This window comes from Rhinatrema bivittatum, chromosome 1 (assembly GCF_901001135.1).
Source record: "Rhinatrema bivittatum chromosome 1, aRhiBiv1.1, whole genome shotgun sequence".
Taxonomy (NCBI): domain Eukaryota; kingdom Metazoa; phylum Chordata; class Amphibia; order Gymnophiona; family Rhinatrematidae; genus Rhinatrema; species Rhinatrema bivittatum.
This window is the reverse complement of record NC_042615.1, coordinates 582,683,693-582,707,012: the sequence shown is the minus strand read 5'-3', so window position 1 is coordinate 582,707,012 and position 23,320 is coordinate 582,683,693. Positions and strand designations below refer to the sequence as shown.

General features: G+C 42.5%; 1 protein-coding gene across 1 annotated transcript in view; it reads left to right on the top strand.

Annotated features, from left to right (window-relative positions):
* LOC115099407 (semaphorin-4D-like) overlaps nt 1-23,320 on the top strand; it is a 167,024-nt gene that overhangs the window by 24,559 nt on the left and 119,145 nt on the right. The window contains exons 4-5 of the mRNA XM_029617038.1: nt 4,908-5,064; nt 20,783-20,928. Coding sequence (XP_029472898.1) covers nt 4,908-5,064; nt 20,783-20,928 — 303 coding nt within the window. The remainder of the gene's footprint in view (nt 1-4,907; nt 5,065-20,782; nt 20,929-23,320) is intronic.

The window sequence follows — 23,320 nt, the reverse complement described above, 5'->3', positions numbered from 1 at the left end:
ATCGACTGCAGGAGGTCATTCAGCGGGGGTCCGGAACGACCTCCTGCGTCGAATCGTTTTTGTCTATGGCCGCCGCCATTTTGCGGCGGCCATTTTGCAAAATGGCACCGGCTGAAGACAACAGGATTCAATTGAGGGGGCCGTTCCGGACCGCCGCCGTTCTGGACCACCGCTGGATCCCCAGGTAATTTAAAGCATGGGGGGGGGGGGTTCGGGAGGGTGGGGGATTTAATTTAAAGGATCGGGGGTGGGTTTTAGGGGGTTTTAGTGTGCCGGTTTTCCTGCCCTCCCCCTTCCCCCAATTTATGATTTTTTAACGATAAATCGGGGGAATTGGTATTGTATCGTGGCCCTAACGATTTTTGACGATTTAAAATATATCGGACGATATTTTAAATCGTCAAAAAACGATTCACATCCCTAAGCTTCTTCTCCAAGAACTTATCCAATCCTTTTTTAAACACAGCTACACTAACCACATCCTCTGTACTAACCACATCCTCTGGCAACAAATTCCAGAGTTTAATTGTGCATTGAGTGAAAAAGAACTTTCTCCGATTAGTTTTAAATGTGCCACATGCTAACTTCATGGAGTGCCCCCTAGTCTTTCTATTGGCCACTGTTGGAAACAGGATGCTGGGCTTGATGGACCCTTGGATGCTGGGCTTGATGGACCCTTGGTCTGACCCAGTATGGCATTTTCTTATGTTCTTATGTTCTTATCTGAAAGAGTAAATAACCGATTCACATCTATCCATTCTAGACCTCTCATGATTTTAAACAACTCTATCATATCCCCCCTCAGCCGTCTCTTCTCCAAGCTGAAAAGTCCTAACCTCTTTAGTCTTTCCACCAGGACAAGCATAATAGCAGGGAGTTATATCTAATCCCCTGTGGTAAGCGCCACTGCTGCCCTCTCTTCAGCATATATATATATATATATATATATATATATATATATATATATATATATATATATTAGGGATATGAATCGTGTGACCGATCATCTTAACGATCGATTTTGGCTGAGGGGGGGGGGGGAAATATGATTGTCTTAGTTTTTTTGGTTAAAAAATCGTTTTATCGGGGGAGGGCGGGAAAACTGGCACACCAAAACAACCCTAAAACCCACCCCGACCCTTTAAAATAAATCCTGGCACCGGTGGCCCTTTGCCCTTATTATATGACAGGGCTAAGGTAGCGCCGGCGCCATTTTGGTTCCTGTGACCTGACGTCATGAGTGCAGGAGATCGCTCCCGGACCCCCGCTGGACCCCCAGGGACTTTTGGCCAGCTTGGGGGGGCCTTCTGACCCCCACAAGACTTGCCAAAAGTCCAGCGGGGGTCCGGGAGCAACCTCCTGCACGCGGGCCGTATTGCCAATATTCAAAATGGCGCCGGCACTACTTTTGCCCTCACTATGTCATACGGGTCCCCCTCCCCCCGATTTATGATTTTTTGACGATAAATCAGGGGAATTGCTATTGTATCGCGGCTCTAACGATTTTTGACGATTTAAAATATATCTGACGATTGTTTTAAATCGTCAAAAAACGATTCACATCCCTAATTTCCATTGTAAGATTGTGATCAAGTTGAACTCTCAAAGTTTGTGCCAACTCCTTAGGTTGCAGGGTAGTTCCTGATAGGGAGGGCAGTGATAGTAAGAGGTGCTCTTGCCTGCTTAACCAGAGGAGTTCTGATTTAGAGAGTTGAGTTTGATTTTGTGGTTGTAGAGCCATTGGGCTAAAGCTGTCAGACAGAGGTTAAGATTAATGTTGGAAGAATGTTGGTCTGGTCCTATCTTGATGCAGAGTTGAATGTCATCTACAAAGAGGAAGCATTCAATGTTAAAAAAAACAAAAACAAAAAAAACTGGATGAGATCACAAATCAGGCAAATGTAAATGTTGAAGAGGATTGGGAAAATCACTGATCCCTGAGGTATACCACAGGTAAGCTTTTTGGGTAAGGATGATTTGCAGTGGCATAGCTGCGGAGCCAAGACCTCCAAGTGCTGGGCTGTAGGGGGCACCTGGGGGGGTCTTTTGTGGGGTTTTTTCAGTTGCACGCAGGTAGTAGGAGACCCGCCCCCTCTGATGTCACTGAGGACTGTGACGGACGTTAAACGGCGCCATAACACCAGGCGTCGTGCGCTGAAGGGGCACTCCCCTTCATGCATCACGTAGTGTTAGCCATTCCCCATGTTCTTTTATATCCCTTGTTAACAATCCCCATATTTAAATGTTTAATGTATTTGACAAATGTAACGCATAAGTTCCTGCAAATTTTGTTTAAATGTAAACCGATGTGATATGTAAAATTGAACACCGGTATATAAAAGTAAATAAATAAATAAATAAATAGTAGGCGAGAAGAGTCTCTGCATGTTGGTCCCAGTGGTGACATTCTGGTGGGGTTCCCAGTCCCTCTGCCAGTATAAGATACGTGTCTAGAATGGAAAAGGCTTTGGTACAATCCACTATTCTGTGGACTAAATTCTCTCAAGAAACGATTAAGCAATTTCAAAATCATGAGTTTCGACTGGGGGTAATAGCAACTGATATAGTATCATTGAAATCTCAGGTAGCATTGGATCAAGCGGTAAGAGCATTTCAAATTAAGCTTGGCTTGACTTTGCATAGTCGGCTAGAGAACACTGAAAATTCTCATCAATGGAAAAATCTTCATTTTATTAATTTCCCTATGACAAGGTTGTTGTCTCCCATTGAGATGCTCAAGAAATAAGTATGCAAAATTGTGGGTTTTTCTAAAGATAAGGTACCAATGTTATCTAAGATATATTATATTCCTAAGAATGCAAGAAGTATTAATGTTGCAGAGGGTGCTTTGGATCAAATCTCTTCTGATGTTTCCAATTTATCAGTTTTTCTTGAGTCCTCCATAGATGCTATTTATTTATTATTTATTTATTTAAATTCTTTTAATATGTCTTTCTGTTTAGAATCTGATAAAAACTAGAACTTCATAAGTATCTTCTTAATAAGGACTTTGAATTTTGTGGTCAGATGTTTCCTTCGCTACTTAGTCATAAAAAAAAACAATTTCTTTTGTAGAGACAGAGAGTTGTGGTCCTTGGAGCAACTTTCTTTCTTAAATTTCCCTGCAAATGTTTAGTCTGTTTCTAAAAGAAAACATTTATATTCACTTACATCTGGAAACTTTTCCGAGGGACGAGGCAGGTGCATAGAACCAGCTAACTGAAGGTAGTTGTGGTGAATAAGTAGGTAAGCAAATGTTTATCCTCTTGTTCTTATATTATTGATTCCTTGTGTGATTGTTATGAATAATGCTCCCCTAGATGTGGACTGGGATCATTTTTTTTTTTTTTTATCTGATGCGGTTTTTGTTTTATCCTTCTTTGTAGTTCCTTTAATTGTATGGCTAGATATTCTTATTTTTTTTTTTTGTCATTTATTGTAAATGATGTAAAATTAATAAAGATGTCATTAAAAAAAAATTCAACTCCTTGAGATTTTTACTTTTTTAAAAAATTATTTCATTTTCTGGAAATTGTGGGGATTTTTTTTGTTGTTAAATTCTATCTTCTTATGAGAGACGGTAACACATAATAAACTTGGGGATAATGTTTCAGTGAGGCTGTTGCTGCTGTCTGCATAGCCAAATAGAAAGCACAGATCCACTGATTCAGTAGAGAGAGAGCCCTTGGAGGTGCTGGCAGTGGGGTGAGGCACTCACCGGCTTCTAGTACTGAACTGCAGTTAGCAGCAGTCAGCTAGGAAGCAGGAAGCAGAGAGGGAAGGGAAAGGACTCTGTAGCACCAGATGTGTTCCTGCTGACTGTCTGTTTCTTATGATGGGCAGAGGCCTTTGCTGATCACATTGGCAGCAAAACACACAGAGCTTTAGCACTGGTGGGCCAGTAAATCTGTTACCGTTTATTATTTTAAAAATTGATAAATGGGCTGATAAAATGGTCCTATGGGTTGGTTTTGACCCAGGGGCCATCATTTGCCCACCCCTGACCTAGAATTTAATCTCCCCCCCTGGCTTGGGAGCAGACTTCCACCCGGAGCCCCCTTGGTAAGTGAAGACCTGAGCGGAGGGTTACAGATGTATTTACTTGTGTATTTTTCATTTATTTATACATGCTTTGAAAAGAAAGTGAGGGTGAGGGAAAGAAAGAAATTTGAAATGTTGTTGGTAACATAATTATTTTGAAATTTCTACTCTTTTTTTTTTAATTCTGAATAATATATTTCCCTCTTATTTAACTTTAGCACATTTTGCATATTTAAGGGTAGATTTTCAACCACCCGTGTGTGTGTGTAAATCCCAGCATTTACACGCGTGGCCGAGCCTTGTGCACGCCGGGCGAATTTTCAAAGAGGCCCGGCCACACACACAAACGCCGGTACCCGAATAAGTGCCGGGACTCTTCGAAGGGATGGGCCGGGGGAGCGGGGAGGGGCGGGGATGGGTGCGGCAGGGGGGGGGGGGCCAGGAAAGCACCATTGTTCGCTGTCCTGAAGACCCAGTTGCCGGTGTGCGCAACTTACTTCAGCTCGGGAGCCTGAATAAGTTGTGAAACAGATTAAAAAAAAGAAAAAGGTAAGGTTTAGGGGGTGAGGAGGAGAGGGGAAGGGGAAAAGAGGTTAGGTAGGGGGGTAGGGAAGTTCCCTCCCAATCCACTCCTCAATTGTAGCAGAATGGGAGGGAACTGGGGAAGGCCGGAATGCGTCACCGCTCGGAAATTGCAGAAGTCCCTCCCCCTTGCAAGTGCCGCCCATACACACGCGTGTGGATTATAAATTCCGGCGCGCATGTGTATGCTACCCACAGATTTTTCACCATGCGTGCGCCGGCGTGTCCATGTGTGCACGCCGGGAAGCGCACGCACATAGATGTGCGCGCACAAAGTGTAATATCTACGCCATAATTTATTTATTTTTTTCTGTGTTTGTGTTGAAGATGGGGAACTTTATTCGGGAACATCCTTGAACTTCTTGGGAAGTGAAAAAGCCATTTTCAGAAAATCCCAAGGAAAACAGATATCAACAGAATACAATTTCTTGTGGCTTATTGGTGAGTAGGTCTGGTCTGATGATAAAACACATCTGTGTAAGAAAGGTACTCTTGTTTCAAAGATACAGCTGTTTTGATTTATTTGTAATGATGCTTTCCATTCATGTTTATTTTAATTTGTCCTGAAGAGCAAATGAGTGGAGGCATATCCTAGCAGTTAGAGCACCAGGCTGAGAACAGGGGAAGCCAGGAATCAAATCTTCTTCTTTCGTGTGACCATGGCAAGTCATTTCTCACTCTCTATTGCCTCAGGTACAACTTAGATTGCAAGTCCTCTTGGGCCAAGAAATAACTACAAGACCTGAATTATAATTCATCTTGAACTTGCATTTGGAAAATGCAAGTGTGGCCCCCATCTCCTCTTGGTCCAGACTATGAAATTCCCCTATGCTTGGTATGGGGAGTACCACATGAGAAATTATATTTACTAATATGATTTATCTTTGGGTTTGTAGCCTGAGTGGGGGATGAGACAGAGTTCTGGATACACCAATACTGTTATGTCCGTTGGTCTCAGACAGCTTCGACCTCTGTGCCTCACCTTTCTTTCTGCTCTCCCCACTAGCCTTGGGAAGATGGCTACTGCCGCGTCTGCTTGCCGCGCTCTCCGGCATCCCCGGAACGGCTATGGCAAGGCTATCCGCCATGTTTCTCCTGAGGGCCTCCTAGGGTATGCGCGTGCACGCCACCCACTTCTTTATCCACGTCATGGCGGGAACCTCGGGGGTGTCCCCTCGAGTGACGTCACACCATCCGGGTATTTAGCCTGCCCTTTGTTTGCTAACAATTCGAGTTAGCAAGGATTGGATACGCCTCTGGTCTAAGCTACTCTGCCGCTTCCGTGCTGCAGCTGGAAGCTCTCTCTGCCCTTCAGGGTATCTCATCTAACCTGGGTACCCGCTCCTCGGGGGCCCTTTGCTTTCTTTCAGGTGCCAAACTGGGATACCAGGTACTCGCTCCTCGAGGGCCTGCTCTCCCTGCCTGGGTGCCTGTAATCCAACTATTTCTGCCTGCTGGGATCTACATCTATACAGCTACCAACTTAGTGAGTAATCTAACTTTATCAGTCTGTCTCATCTACAGCTCCGCACTGGGAATCTGCAACCAGAACTCCCTATACTACCGTGTGCTGCTAACATCTATCATTATGAGATGGGTCTCCTCTGCCGAGGGTCCCTGGACTGCTACTACTGGATCACCTCACTACTGCCACCTCTGGAGGTATCATCCAGCTGTATAATAAAAGATAAATCTCTGTGTTTGCATGTCTCGAGTCAAACCTAGTACTGCGGTTCCTCATGGGGCTCCTCTCCATGGGTGTTACCAACTCCACAGTACCCAAGAATCCACTCCAACACCTCAAAACCATAACAAATACCTCGATTCTGTGCCTTTCCCAAACAGCCTCTCACTTGTGGAACCACAGACCAGATAAAATCATCACACCAGAATAAAACCGCAATTAACCCTTTTATTAGTATTGTTTATATAGACAGTAAATCCAATCAGAAAATTAAATGGGAAAAGTACAATTGTGAAGTATAATATAAATTTGCAGTTTTCTTATTTTATATCAAGCAATGCAAATGTAACATTCGGTATGGCCTGTTAGCCTGGGTAAACAACATACTCATATGGATAGTTAAAAAAAAATAGAGAACGCTAATAGAGAAAGGTGCGGGGGAAAAATGAAGTGGTCTTTACCCATTAGTACACAAAAAAGGGAGGGGGGAACAGATCCGCCCCAATGTCACCAGTTTGTAAAGGATGAATCCTGTACCAAACACAAAATTGTGTGGAAAAAAATAATCAAGAAAATGAAGAAGTCCCTCTTGATAGTGGCTAGATGACAAACCAAATAGATAAGCACTGCAGTATGTGAAAGGTCTCTCTCTTCTGGACAGCTTCCCCAAATGGTTTACTTAGTACTAAATAGAAAGCTGGCCTGGTTTCAGTCTCTTACAGAAAGACCATGGTCCATCAGTTTCTCTTTCATTGCCCTATCTTGTGTAGCTACGGCAAGGGTTTATGCTTAACTTCAGCTGAAAGGCTGAAGCAATTAAGATGAGATACTGAATTTGTGACAAAAGGCAAGGAAATAAACCTTCTCCCTCTTCTGATAAGATACTGTCTGTGTAAAATTTAGATTAATTTACTCAGTCTCTTAGGAGGGTGTCCATCCATGTGCTCCTGGGTTTGGATATTTCTGGAAAGGAAGTCTCTCAGTTCTTGGCTCCTCTGTCACTTGCTGGGATTTTACATGTAACTTGACTATGAAACAAGAAAACTATCTGTCTCTTTGTTTTCTCAGAGTGCAGACTTCTGTCTTTCCCTCTTGATAATTAGCTCTTCAGGAGAAGAACTGATTGAAGGGCTGCCAGATGCATTCCTCTCTTCCTGGTTCATGGCTCCAAATCCTGGACATTTCTCCCCCCCCCCCCCCCCCCCCCACTCACAGACAGAACCAGTGAAATTGCACCTTTTCTTTTACCTTAAATGGTCTCCCAGCATCTCTTTTGCTTCCTCGTCTGATGGCTCTGAAGTGCTGTTAACACTGTGAGTGCTGGATTCTGGTTCTTGCAGAACATTTGTCTTTCATAGCAGAGCACACATTTGACATTTTTATATTCCTTCACCTTGGCTGCAGTGGCTTGCAGTCTCTACAGAGTTGAAAACCCCTTTTTGACAGGTTCTAAACACATCACTCAGATCCAGATGCAGCTCAATCCACATTGTAAGGCTCTAACACATGATAAACTCATGGGGGCAGGAACCTAGTTTATAGTAGATTGCCACACAAGTAATTAAATCTAAAATATAAATCTAAACCCCTTCCATAAGCATTTAGTATACAATTAACAGGTTTTACTGCTACAACGTCACCATGCAGAGATTTGACCCATGAGAACTGTGGGACATAACCAGCAACAATGCATACTATTCACTTACTTTAAAATACCGATGAATTTTACGGTTGTAGAATCTTTATAATAATTTTCTTTTTGAAAATGTTTCATATTTTCCAGTTTGAAGATGTTCTGTGGTAGTTGATATCCCAAGGCCCACTGTGGAGCAGCCCAACTTTAATTTCACAGCATGTGCTGACACTCTATGGGGCCTAGAGGCAAGCTGCATGGCATGTCAGTCAGTCAGTCAACAGTTTGACTAAATGGATGTGTTTTTGTTTTGTATTTGAAGGAATCTTTAGCCACTTTTCCACTTTATTGTATGTATTTATTGTGTATTTTCATTGGTAGCTCAAGGCGAGTTACATTCAGGTACAGTAAGATTTTTCCCTGTTCCTAGAGGGCTCACAGTCTAAGGGAGTAATTTACTAAAGCTTTTCTCCAGTTTTGCGTCTATGGGAAAAATTCTTTGTAAATAGTGTTGCGGTCCTGGCTGCGAGCGCCGCGACCAGACCCTTACCTCCGAGTTGCTGGACCTGTTTTCGCTTTCGTTGGCCTAGTTCGGGGCCTGTTCGGCGGCGTCCCTGAGAGGGCCGCGTCGCCGGGAAGCCTTTCATGGACGCCCTGTCCTTAGGCACGCACACGTGCCACTTGGGCGCTTTTCTAGGCCGTTTCCCGCCAGTGGTGACTCCGCCCAATTCCTGACGTCAGAAGCCGTGGCCTTGTTAAGCCGGCCGCGGCCATTCAGTCTTGGCCTTGCAACGGTTTTACATCCTGTTCCCTGTTGCGTTGTGCCCCGGAGCGACCTGCCTCGTTATTCGCTCCGTTCCTGCTTGCCTCTACAGTACCTGCTTGGTTCCTGCCTGCCTGTTACAGTACCTGCTTGGTTCCTGCTTGCCTGCTACAGTAACTGCTTGGTTCCTGCTTGCCTGCTACAGTTCCTGCCTGGTTCCAGTATCCGAGTCTTGCTACAGTTCCTGCCTGGTTCCAGAACCCGAGCCTCATTACAGTATTGACCTACTGTCCTAGTCTGGTTCCAGTTCCCAGTCCTGATCCACTACTGCCTAAGTCCCAGCGGCCGGGCCCCTATGGGCTCCTCCCGGGGGAGCTTCAGCTTCCAAGGGTGAAGCCACCTAAGTCCCAGCGGTTGGGCTCCTACGGGCTCCTCCCGGGGGAGTACCAGCTTCTAGGGTGAAGAGCACCTATATGTCCAGCCTGTAAATCTGCCTCCCGGCCTAAGAGACAGTGACCATCTTTCCAAGTCTCCTGCAGGTCGGCCCAAGGGTCCACTAAACTGAGACTCCCATAAAAAATAATTCCTTAAGTTTTGTACCTGAGGTAGTGGAGGGTAACGTGACTTGTCCAAGATCACAAGCAGCAGCAGTAGAATTTGAACCCTGGCTTTCCTGGATCTTAGCCTACTGTGCTAATTGCTAGGTTCCTACTCCACTCCACTTTATAGGCTCATGTTGGATTATATTAGTACAACTTAAAATTACAATACAACAAAACAACTAAAAACAACTCTAACATAATGATTAATATAACAAACATACTATACGAGAGAAAATAGAAAACATCCATATCAACAAACTAGAAACCAAAACCATAATAGCCTACATAAGATAAAAAAAAAGAAATACATCAGGGAAACTTTCTGATGCTAACAACCAACTGAATAAGAAGAGGAAAATCATCCCATATCTGCGCACTAGCAAAATATAAAGGTAGGTATAACCCAACCCTAAATAAGACTAGTGTTCTTAAATCCCAATAAAAGCTTGACTAAAGAACAAGGCCTTACCCTTTTTCCTAAAAGACAGAAAATCTGTCTCTAGATGACCATCTGGAGGAACAGCATTCCATAAAATAGGACCTGTAATTGAAAAGATTCAATTCCGGGATTCTGTTAAATGCACTTATTTTACAGATGGAATACACAACTGGTATTCAATTAAAGCTGATCTTAGACAGCAAGGCCCCTAATTTTTTATGGCTTTAAAAATCACCATTAGTATTTTAAATTTCACCATCTATGGAAGTGGAAGCCAGTGGAGATCTTTCAGATTTGGAGAGAGATGATCTTGATAGCTACAACCAGCTGCAGCAGTCTATATTAACTGTAACTCATAAGTCAATGAGCTAGGAAGACTTAAGAAAACTGTGTTTCTGTAGTGGATCCCTGATAAAACTAATGCTTGCATAAGTGTTCCAAGATCAGATGAAGGCAGGTAAGGCTTCAATCGATGAAATTGTATTTTATATTAGCTAGAGATCTTATATGGAGTTTCATTGATAATCTGAAATCGAAATTCACCTTCAAGCTTTTCACCTCTTTAAGGATTTGAAGTGGGTAATCACCTATAGAAATTTGAAATGAATCAAGAACCAAAAGCTGACTGCCCCAAAGAATTTCTGTCTTACTTAAGTTCAAAGATAACTTGTATGAGTTCATCCAGTCCTTTATTGTTTATTGACAATTTGAGATTCCAGTAATTTCAGAGCCATTAGAGTACAGTGGAACAAAAAGTTGAATGCCTTCTGTATAAATTCAATATGATATCCCAAATTAACAGCTCACCTCTCCTAGCAGTTGAAGCTAATAGATTAAACCATATAGGATTAGAGAGACAGCCCTTAAGAGACCCTAGATCTAAGTAACCTTCAGTTAGATATCTCTGCTCCTAGCCTTATTTGCCAAGTGAGTCCAGCCAAAAAGAATATAAATTGATTAATAATGGCTAGACCCATCTCTATTGCCTTTAAATGAGCAAGCAGAGTAGAATGATTGAGCATGATGACAGCTTATGACACATCAAGCAACATCATAAGAAATGTACTTCCCTCCACCATCCAAAACACAATGTAAAGCATCCAGAAGGGAGATAAGTAAAGTTTCTATACTGTGCCCCTTCTGAAAGCCACACTGATAGGGAGCTAGTATATCATGATCCTCCAAAAACGTTTGGCGTTGTCTATTCACTATTTATTCTATCAGTTTACCTAAAAACAGCAAATTTGAAATGGGCTTATAGTTTATTTTTATTTAAAAAAAAAACTTGTATACCGCACTGTACTACAAAAAAGTATGAGGCAGTTTACATAAAAACATACACAATCATCAGTGCATCCATTCTGCCCAGTAAGCTTCTTATGGTAGTGACTGCCACTCTGTGCAGGTTACTCCCTTGTTTCTCTTAAGTGTAGTAGATGCTGCTCCACGCAGTTATCACCAAACCTTATGATAATACATAAAAATTGCAGGTAACATTTTTTTATTGGGTGATGAAGGAAAATGTTTGAAGTTCATGCATCATTAAAACCTTTTAGGTATTGTTGCATCCGTCTGTCGCAGACGGCTGTGACTGCCTTACCTCTGTTCTCCATTTTTTCCTCCTCCTTGGGCAAGATGGCTGCCTCCGGTGCCGAGTGCAGAAAGCCTCAGTGTCTCCAGCTCAGCATGGGCGTTCCAGTCCGCCATGCTCAGTTCCAGGGCCTCCTAGGTCGCGCGTGCACACATCTACGCTCAAATACACGACATGGCGGGAATCTCAGGGGCGTCCCCACCGCATGACGTCAATACCTCTGGGTATTTAAAGCCCCCGCTTCTCTATCACCATTGAGTTAGCAAGGACTTCAGTTTAGCTACTCTGACCACTCTAAGCTGCACGCCTAGACGCCTCTCTACACTCCGGGCCTCACTCCTTATGAAGCTCTAGATACCCGCTCCTCGGGGGTTTCTCGCTTCCAACCACCCTTTGGGGCCTCTACTAACTAGACAACTGCTCCTCGGGGGTCTCTCTTTCTCTCGTCTGTGTATCCTGCACTTCAGACATTCGGTCCCATCCTCTTCATTACCAGGAAGACACTTACACTACGCTCCTGTGAGAACCTCTACGATCCGGTGCTCCAACTCCAGCCACCAGGCTTGGTGTTACCCGCACTGTGGGCTCCCACCTATCTTGAACATCTGGGTGAGGTTCTACATCTGAGACTGTTGAATGTATTGGCACCTCGCGGACTTCAGTGCCTCACCTTCCTGCTTCATACCATTTATCTACAGCAATACAATAAAGCCTTCCATTTACTCTGCTATCTGAGTTTAGCAATCTGCTGTGGTTCCCCACGTGGCCCCTCCCCATGGGAGGAGTCATCTCCACAGCGACCAAGGTCCACAATGCCACAAACTCAACAGGTATCTGAAGGTCTGTATCATATCTCCCCTGTACATCCTCTTTTCCAGGGTATACATATTCAGATCTTCATCCTGTCCTCATAAGTCTTCCGATATAGATCCCAAACAATTTTGGTCACCCTTCTCTGGACTGCCTCCAAATTATTTCTCTGCCCTTCTTGAGATACGAGCTCCAGAACTGAACATAGTACTCCAGGTGGGGCCTCATATCTGCACATTAGCAAAATATATAGGTAGGCATAACCCAACCCTAAATAAGACTAGTGCTCTTAAATCTCAATAAAAGCTTGACTAAAGAACAAGGCTTTACCCGTTTTCCTAAAAGACAGAAAATCCATCTCCAGATGACCATCTAGAGCAAGAGCATACCTTAAAATTGGACATGTAATTTAAAAGACTATATTCCAGGATTCTGTTAAATGCACTTATTTCACAGATGGAATACATAACTGGTATTCGATTAAAGCTAATCTCAGATACCAAGCCAGGGTTCAGATCTCACTGCTGCTGCTTGTGACCTTGGACAAGTCATTTCACCCTCCACTGCCTCAGGTACTAAACTTAAGGACCTATTTACAAAGTATTTTCCTCATAGATACAAAGTTGGAGAAAACCTTTAGTAAATTACTCCCTTAGACTGTGAGCCCTGTAGGAACAGGGAAAATACTTACTGTACTTGAATGTAACTTGCCTTGAGCTACCAATGAAAATACACAATAAATATATAAAATAAAGTGGATAAGGACATTATTGCCTCCTTTTTCTTACTGGTTATTCCTCTCTCTATGCAGCCTAGCATTCTTCTGGCTTTAGCTATTGCCTTGTCACATTGTTTCACCATCCTCAAATCACCAGACACTATTACACCAAGATCCCTTTCTTGGTCCATGCACATCAGTCTCACCTCTCTCCCCCCCCCCCCCCCAATCACATACAGCTCTTTTGGATTACTGCATCCCAGATGTATGACTTTATACTTCTTGGCATTGAATCCCAGCTGCCAAATCTTCGACCACTCTTCAAGTTTTCTGAAATCACTTTTCATTCTCTCCTTCACAAGTATCAGCTCTGTTGCAGATCTTAGTATCATCTGCAAATAGACAAACTTTACCTTTTATCCCTTCTGTAATATCGCTCACAAAGATATTGAACAGAATGGGTCTCAAAACCAGTCCCTGTGGCACACTACTTAACACCGATCTCTCTTCAGAGTAGGTTCCATTTACCATTATATACACTGTCTCCTATCAATCAGCCAGTTTGCAACCATGCCACCACCTTGGCACTCACTCTTATGCTTCTCATTTTATTCACAAGCCTCCTATGCGGAACCATAACAAAAGTTATTCTGAAATTGAAGTAGATCACATCAAGCACTCTTCCTTGATCTAATTATCTAGTCATCCAGTCAAATAAATCAATCCGATATGTCTGATATGAACCTTCCCCTGCTGAATCCAAGCTGCCTCGGGTCCAGCAACCTACCAGATTATAGATAGTTTACTATCCTTTCCTTCTGCAGAGTCTCCAATAATTTTCCCACCACTGAGATGAGGATAACCGACTTGTAGTTTCCAGCCTACTCTCTGCTACCACTCTTGTGAAGTGGGACCACCACTGCTCTTCTCCAGTCCCGTGGTACCATCTCTGAGCTCCTTCAATATCCTGGGATGTATCTTATTTGGACCCATAGTCTTGTCCAAATTTAGTTTGCCTAGCTCCTCCTGTACGTTCTCTTCTGTAAATGGAGTTTCGTCTCTCCCATCCCCATCTACAGTTTTGTAAACTAGCAACGGTCCTTCTCAAGGGTCTTCTTTAGTGAACACTGAACTGAAGTATTTGTTTAATATTTCTGCCACTTCTTTGTTTCTCTCTACATATTGTTCCTTGCCACCTTTCAGTTTCACTATATCACTTCTGGCCCCTCTTTCTCTGATATACCTGAAAAATGTTTTTTACCTTATTTCACCTCTTTGGCAATGCTTTCTTCCACTTGAACAGTGGTGTAGCCACAGGTTGGCCTGGGTGTGCCATGGCCCACCACTTTGAGCTCAGGCTCACCCAACCAGGGCTGTCTGACCCTGAAGAGGGCTGGAGCCTGAAGCAGCAATACCGTCGTGTGATCCCATCCCCATAATGGCGAAGAAGAGGGCTGAAGCAACAAGACCATCGCAGGGTCCTATCCCTGTGACGGTGAAGAGAAGGGCTGCAACAGGAAGGCCATCACAGGATCCCATCCCCATGACAACACAGAAGAGGATCGGAGCTGCAACACCGTTGTGGGATCCCATCCCGAATGTTTCTATCAAATTTCTCTCATTCCCTATCCATCCTACTGCTGTCTTCTCGCCTCCTTCATTGCTGCTCCCCCTTACCCATCCCTGTTTATTGTATTTCACTCTCTTGTTAATTTGTTACAATGTAAACCGGCATGATGTTCCGACGAATGTCTGTATATAAAATCAACAAATAAATAAATAAAGAGGAGGGTCGGAGCAGGAAGGCCATCGCAGGATCCCATCCCTGTGGTGGCAGAAGTAGGCCTGCCTAATGCAAAGGCCCTGCGGGTGAGAATGGGAGCTTGAATGTGTGTCTGAGTGGGTGAGAAGGGAGCCTGCCGGTGTGTGTGGATTAGACTAGAAGCCCGGGCGTGTGTGTATGTGAGAATGTGAGCCTGAATTTGCATCTGTCTGTGGGTGAGAATGGGAGCCCTGAGTTTGCATCTGTCTGTGGGTAAGAATGGGAGCCTGAATGTGTGTCTGTGTGAGAGTGGGAGCCGGGGGAAGGGGGGGGGGGGAGTGAGAGCTGCTTGTTGTTGTAGAGCTTGAGGGAGAGCATATGAGAGTGAAAGCTTGTGTGTGAGGGAGTCTGTGAGAGAAAGCATGAGCCTCTGTGTCTGTGTGTGAAAGAGGAAGGGAAGAAGACAGTAGGAGAAGAAACAGAACAAGAAAAGAGACCCTATAAAGGAATTAGGAAATAACCAACAAGGGAAAAGTGGGGAAAAAAGAGACTGGGAACCAACTATTCAGACAACAAAGGTAAAAAAAAAATATTTTGAGATTTTAGCAATTGGAATATGCCATCTTTGGGAATGTGCATTTCTTATATTTTTGTATTTTTCTCTTCCTTCAGTATTCCACTGTTCAGTCTAATTTCTCAGGCTTTCTATTTCAGTTTTGTCTGCATGTTTCTGATTCTAAGTTGTAGTCTTATTTCTATATTAGGTAAGGGTCGGTCTTGGTTTTGCCTGTGTGTGGACTGAAATGCAGTTTTTCTGCTAGCGTGTAATTTCTCTGTAGAAGTCCAGCTTATTCTGTTACTCCAGTAGGTGATATATTAGTGTTCTAAGGCCTGGTATAGTATTTGCATTGCTGCTTTTTCATATGGTTACTGTTATTTCAGTCCTGAGAGTTAGTGCTGTCACTGTAAGGTATGGCAAGGTTCAAGATTTCTCTTTTTTTCCAGGAGTTTTTGTTACTTCACAAAATGTTTAGCAGTGGAGGGATTTTTTTGCTGAGGTAACACCAGAATTTGAATTTTTTTTTTTTTTATGTTGGTTGTAATATGAATTGTCCTAGCTCTGCTCTGCATCTGTTCTGATGATTTATGCTGTTTTATTGTAGTTATGATGATTTCTGGCTTTTTGCACAAAGGATTCACAAAAGAATATATATATTTTTTTACATGAATGATTGGATGTTTGTTTTCTTTGCTTTTTACATGATATACTTGTGCATTTATAGACTGCAATAAATATAAAATATATTAATACATATTAATAAGGAATATTTAATGCTGGTAAGTGCTTGAAAGAATTAAGGTAAAATGTTTTAAAGTTTCATGCATGATGCATAATGGCTGTTGCAAACTACTTAGAAAGCCATTATAGAGTGTAGTATATGGCATTATTTATCAATATAAATACAACTAGTAGGTCTCAGACTTGCATGCCTACAGCCCACCCAAAAATTCAGTTGTGGCTACACCACTGCACTTGACCATTTGCTTTCCTTATTTCTTTCTTGATCTTCCTCAGTTTTAACAGATATTCTTCCCTGTGTTCCCTTTTCTGGGATCCTTTATACTTCTTGATTGATGTTGTTTTTGCCTTTATTTTTTTAGCCATCTTCTTAGAGAACCAGATCAATTTCTTTTTCCTCTTACTTTTGTTTAATTTTCTAACACATAGATTTGTTGCCTTTGTAATAACTCCTCTTAATTTGGCCCACTGTTATTCCATCTCACCTATTTTCTCCCAATCTTCCAGTTCTTCCTCCAGATATATCCCCATTTTGTCAAAATTAGTAATTTTGAAATTCAAAACATGGGTCTTTGTGTGCCTTTCCTGCATCCTATTCACAAAATTGAACAATAAGGTCTGATGATCACTGGTACTTATGTGAGCCCCTACCCGAATATTAGACACATTACCACCAAATAGTCAACACCAGATCAAGTATCACATCCTCCCTCTTGGGTTCCATTACCATTTGTTTGAGCAGAGTCCCTTGAAGGACATCCACTATCTCTCTACTATGTGTACATTCAACAGAAGGGATATTCCAATCTATATCTGGCAGATTAAAATATCCGATGAGCAACACTTTGCCTTTCTTTCTCACCTTTTTGATGTCTTCGAAGAGTTCTCCCCATTTTCTGTCCTCTCAGACCTTTTTTAATAAGTTATAACCCAGGATAGCCATATCTCAATCATAAGAATCTGTGAACCATATCTCCATAACATCAGCAACGTCCAAGTCTGTCTCCACCATTAGAATCTGCAGATCTGGGATTTTGTTGCCCAAATTACGAGTATTTGTAGTCATAGTGTTCCAGCTGCTCTTTGTAGTCACCTTTTCTGCTTTTTTGAACTGATTGATTTTGTTACTTTCTCTTCCCTCTTCCTGGTTTGCTTGGGGGTGACATGCCAAATTCACTGCCCACTTCCTGCCACCCTCACTTTCTAATTTAAATACCTGATAATGTATGATCTGATTTTTTCAATTAGCATCCTTTTTTCTGCCATAGACAAATGTAGGCCATCCTTATCATTTAATCTTGTATTGCTCCAAACACGGCCCCAGTCTCCAATGTGTCCAAAACCACTTTCTTTGCACCAGGTTTTGAGCCAGGCATTGAAATTATCTATATGGCATAACCTTTCATTTCTCTTTCCCTGAACAGGTAATACGTCTGAAATGTGTCTAATCTTTTTCCCTATATTTTGGAAATCTTTCTGTAATTTATGGACACCATTTCTAGCGAGGTCATTGATTCCAGTTGGATGATAAGATTGATATCAGAGTTCTTACTTTCTTCTATAATTGTGTTGACCAACTGGTATGCATTTCTATTAGATGAGGATCCTGGGAGGCATGTAACTGTTGTATCCTCATCAAAATGAGTTCTCAAATTGGTTTCTCTGACTGAATTTCCCAGCAGAAGCAGCTTTCTTTTATGACATTTGATCATGTTGAAGGTTTTCTGGGTGTATTGGGTGGCTACTTCACTTTCAGACATCACATCATATTCTGTTGCTTGGGATTCTTCATTTTCCAATACAGAAAATGGATTATGTAAGGGAAATAGTGGGAAAAGTGAGTGTCTCTTCATCACAGGCCTTATTCTCCTAGAGCCTAGGGGTGTGCATTCGGATTGACCGCATTAGTAAAACGCAACTCATATTTTTTTTTTACTTAAAAAATTGATTCGACATAAACGATCGGATTTCCCACATATCGAACATAGATATGTTCGATATGTGGGAAATCGCGATTGTTGAGCCAAAATAAAAATATAAACCCCCTCACCCTCCTTAATCCCCCCCCCCGACTTACCACAACTCCCTGGTGATGGAGCGAGGAGTGAGGACGCCATTTCTGCAATCCTTGGCGAGAAGCATGTGACGTCGGCGGCACGTCGAGTGACGCCGGCGGCACGTGATTCCCGGCTCGTTCGCGCCGGACGGCTCGTTCGGCCCAAAAAGAACTTTTGGCCAGCTTGGGGGGGCCTCCTGACCCCCCCAAGCTGGCCAAAAGTTCTTTTTGGGCCGAACGAGCCGTCCGGCGCGAACGAGCCGGGAATCACGTGCCGCCGCGTCACTCAGACGCGACGTCACGTGATTCCCGGCTCGTTCGCGCCGGACGGCTCGTTCGGCCCAAAAAGAACTTTTGGCCAGCTTGGGGGGGTCAGGAGGCCCCCCCAAGCTGGCCAAAAGTTCTTTTTGGGCCGAACGAGCCGTCCGGCGCGAACGAGCCGGGAATCACGTGACGCCGCGTCACTCGACGTGCCACCGACGTCACATGCTTCTCGCCAAGGATTGCAGAAATGACGTCCTCACTCCTCGCTCGATCACCAGGGAGTTGTGGTAAGTCTGGGGGGGGGGATTAAGGAGGGTGAGGGGGTTTAAATTTTTTTTTTGCACATATGTACATATACCCAACTCATTGGATTTTTTTTATGTCCATATTGGCCGCAAGTGGGACCCCCTTTCGGACATAAAAAATATGAACATAAAATTTTGCTCTGCACATCCCTACTAGAGCCCACTGTAATCCAATTATTCCTGGAATTCTGGATGTCTGACTTCTCTATGGAAGTGGGGAGAGATACTCAGGATGCTTAAACGTGGGGGACAGTAAGGGTCAACCAAGCAAAAGCATGAAGCAGAGGTGTCTTGCACAACAGTCAAATCAACAAGTCCAGCGTGCAAGGAACAATGACAAAGTCCATCAATCAATTTATAATGGATTTTTTATTGAACCAAAGTGTGAACTATTATTCATGGCAACTCCATGTACCTTCAAGAATACAAGTGCAAGAGTCCCCCGACACGGTCCGTGTTTCGCGGTCGCTGCATCGGGAGGGACCCACGGAATTAATTTCATCTTATGTGTTCATCCTGGAGCGCTCCAGGATGAACATATAAGATGAAATTAATTCCGTGGGTCCCTCCCGATGCAGCGACCGCGAAACACGGACCGTGTCGGGGGACTCTTGCACTTGTATTCTTGAAGGTACATGGAGTTGCCATGAATAATAGTTCACACTTTGGTTCAATAAAAAATCCATTATAAATTGATTGATGGACTTTGTCATTGTTCCTTGCACGCTGGACAGTAAGGGTCCCAATACAGATCCCTGAGGCACTCCACTGTCCACTCCCTTCCACTGAGAAAATTGCCCATTTAATCCTACTCTCTGTTTCCTGTCTTTTAGCCAGTTTGCAATCCATGAAAGGACATCGCCACCTATCCCATGACTTTTACTTTTCCTGGAAGCCTCTCATGAGGAACTTTGTCAAACGCCTTCTGAAAATCCAAGTATTTCCCTAAAGAGAACTTTTCAGTGCCATGTTTAATAATAAACACCTTTTCAGTGATGTGCTCTAATTTGAACGATACTAACTGAGAATTTGACAGAAATAACTCACTTATGCCAGTATTCACAATGGATAATGGAATGCTAGCAAAACAGAAAATTTACGCCAAAGTTCCTCACAGGAAATTCTCACTAGTTATTGAGTACCTATCAAATAGTTCAGAGTCTCTCAATATTCGGACTATAAATTTTGTCCATGTAAAATGTCCTTAAAAATGAACTAAAAAACAAAGCATCACTATTGAAAACATTTTCCACTGCAGCGTATGGGGAAATTACAATGACACCTGCCCTCACAAGGTTGTTCATGAGCCATCTGGTATGTGTTGACCTTATTCTTGGCCTGAGTTACAGCCATTTTTGTGCTGTAAAAGGTAAAGTTCAAAGGTACTTCTGAAGATAAACTGTTTTACCCAGAGAAATAGCTTTTTACAAAGTTGCCTGCTGATATGTGGATAAACTTATGAGCATATATCTTGTTCACATGCAAATGTACTCAGACTGAATGGAAGCATTCCTGGGAATGAAACTGGGAAGAGGTTTTGACTTACGTGTATAATTTTAGATTCCAAAAGGATGCACGTAAATTTTCATCAAAAATTTGTGCAGATGTTTCAACAGTTACCTTCTGTTTTTTTTCTTTAGTTAATGTTGCTCTAAAAAGGTTCAAATGCTGTAGCAGAAGAAATTACTTGCATGGTCCTCAGACCTCATGTCTTGCGTTATCTTGGATTACATTTTTTTTAATGTCAAAACAATACACATTTTTTCCAGGACCAATATGGCAACTGGTCCAGTTCTGAGCGACAATGTAGCTGAATAAATTTATCCAGGTAACTTTATCTGAGATATTCAGTGGGACTTAGCTGGGTTCGTTTTTCACTGAATATTCTTTAGATGAGTTTACCCAGATAAAGTTATCCAGATTTATTTAGGGCAGTGATTTCTCTGACCAGATTTACCTGGCTAAATATATCTAGCTAGTTCTAAATATTGGCTCTAACCAGATACATTATAACCATGTCCCTGGTATACTCTGTGTCCTTCACCTTTTAGCCAAGTAAATTTTATCTGGGTAATAACTTACCCAGTCAAAATGTTTGCTGGTATGAGGTGCAGGAATTTCAAATCACAGGGTTTCTCCAGGCTAACTTAAAAGTTACCTGGATAAACCCTTTTGAATATCGACCATTTTGTTTTGAATGTGTGACAGCATCTTGTTTCTTTTGGTATGCAGATCCCGAATTTGTTTCTGTTGACCTGATAAGAGGCAGCCCCAAAGGAGATGATGACGACAAAGTGTACTTTTTCTTCACTGAAGTTGCCGTGGAACAGGAATATTTCGGCAAGGTGCTGATTCCAAGAGTAGCCAGAGTGTGCAAGGTGAGACACCTGAAATTCTCTTCAGCTCTTAAAAAGTTGATTTGAAAAACTTCTTGCAAAAAAAACTCCCAAAATACTCTTTTCCACTTGTGTAGTCTGTATGCTGCTGAAAATCACTTCGATGTCACAAAAATAAGGAGAAACCACACTGCGTAATATTAATGTATTAGACTCAAAAAAACGACAGTGTCAGTACGAAACACATTTCTTTTATGTATATAAAGGCATCAAACGATGAGCTTCACCATAGCTCTCTAAAGTGAAGCACTCCACCCCATGTCATCATTTATTTATTTATAGAGTTTTATATACCATCGTTCGGTTTTGCCATCACAACGGTTTACAAGTTTGTTTCTCATTTGGTTAACATGATTAACGATTTTGCATAGGTAAAGTGGTTAAATTGTGGAGGTGGGATAGTTCATATGATATAAGTGGTATGGTGTTAACTAGTGTAAGAGGTAAAGTTCTTAAAACAAGGTTAGTAGAACATACAATAACACGTAAATTTTCAAGGGTAACAAGGGTAAAAGTATAAAACATCGATTTAATTGTAAAGTAAAGGCAAGTAAAACGAATAGTTGTGAATTTTCTTGAGTAACAAGGTTGATTCGGTTTTCCCTATGAGCACTGGAGTAAGAAATCCCTCATTCTAATCTATAGCATGGGGGTTTGGTACATAGATAATCTTGCTAAACTAATTCAGTTGTGTCTACAATTACAGGGAATGCTGAGCAAGAATGCTTCCAGGAATGCTGTGAAGACTTATTCCTTGGCATTATTTTAAGTGCTTAGATGTTCTTGGCAAACACTATCCAGGTGTAATTGATAGTAGTAGTAGTCACGCTTAGATACTAGAATCTGCCAGTCTTTTGGGAATATGTGATTTTTTTCAAGAAACTGCCAAAATTCAACTCCCAAAAATATTTGAAAAACTTCTAAAAAAAAAAAAAAAAAAAAAAATTCCTTTGTTACAAAATATCACTTCTGAGAACAAGATAAATGCACAGTGGTGCATAACACATATGGATAGATTTTAAAAGGTGAGTGCATGCGCAGACATGGAGGTGCCGATCTTGTAACATGAGCGCGCCGGCAAGTGCAAGGGGGGAGGGGGGTTTAGAAATAAGCTAATTCGCGTGGCGATGAGATCAGGTCTTCCCCAGTTCCCTCCCAGTCGGCTCCTAAATTGGAGCCGACTGGGAGGGAACTTTTCTACCCCCTACCCTAACCTCCCTTCCCCTCCCCCTCTCCTCCCCACCCTCTAAATCTCTTTTTTTTTTTTTTTATACCTTTTATTTCGCAAGTTACTTTCAGGCGCGGCCTGAAAGTAACTTGCGCGCGAGGCTCCGGGACAGCGAGGAATGGTGCTGTCCCGGAGCCTCTGCCCCCTCCCTGCCCCTGGGGCCCGCCCCTTGCAGGAATGTTGGCACTTGTGCACGTACCGGCCTTTATGTGCGTGGCCGGGCCTTTTTGAAAATAGGCTTGGCGAGTGCAAGGCCCGGCCACGCGTGTAAAGGCCTGATTTTACGTGCCGGGGGGGGGGGGGGGGGATTTAAAATCCGGACTTTACAAGTTTTTAAAATATTGTTGGGAGTTTAATTTTGACACTTTCTTGAAAAAATCACATATTCACAAAAGACTGGCAGGTGATGACATGGGGTGGAGTGCTTCATTTAAGATGCCTGTGGTGAAGCTCCAATTTTGATGCCTTTATATACATAAAAGAAATGTGTTTTTTATTAAATGTGTTTAGTACTGACACTATTGCTTTTTTTTGTGTCTGAAAATCAATTCGAGACTGAGTCCAGAAGAAGAGGTTTATCTTTGGCATGAGCTGTTGCCACTCTGACCCAACCTATCATGTCTGTGGTTGCAAGTTAATAGTATATCAATGGGGGTATGCTGTTAGGTCTCGGCGTGTCCGAGCCCATTAGTTGGCCTCTGATCTGCGTGGATTTAGACAGAGGCAGCATGTTTAGCTCAGAGCAGTTTAAGATAATATTTTAGCTTGGCTGCTGGCATTATTTATTTATTAATAAAATGTATATTCTCCCCTTTCCCCAATGTAGTTGCTCAGGGTGGGTTACAGTTTAAAATTCATAAAATACAAATACACAAAACAGTAACACATACTAAAATCACTGAAAAGCATCTTGGAACCATAAAGTTTTAAAATTCTTTCCAAAAACTGACATCAGACTCTCTTCTCAGAGCATGCCTCATAACAAGAGCAGCAAACGAAAATGCTCTTTTACAGATAACCTGTGAGCGGTATTCCAGAATAGAGGGTAGCACTAATATCTCACTTCCTGAAGACCTTAATCAACGCATTGGCACATATTGCTGCAGCTTAGCTGCTAATATACTTTTACCCTCTGAATGGAGCAGT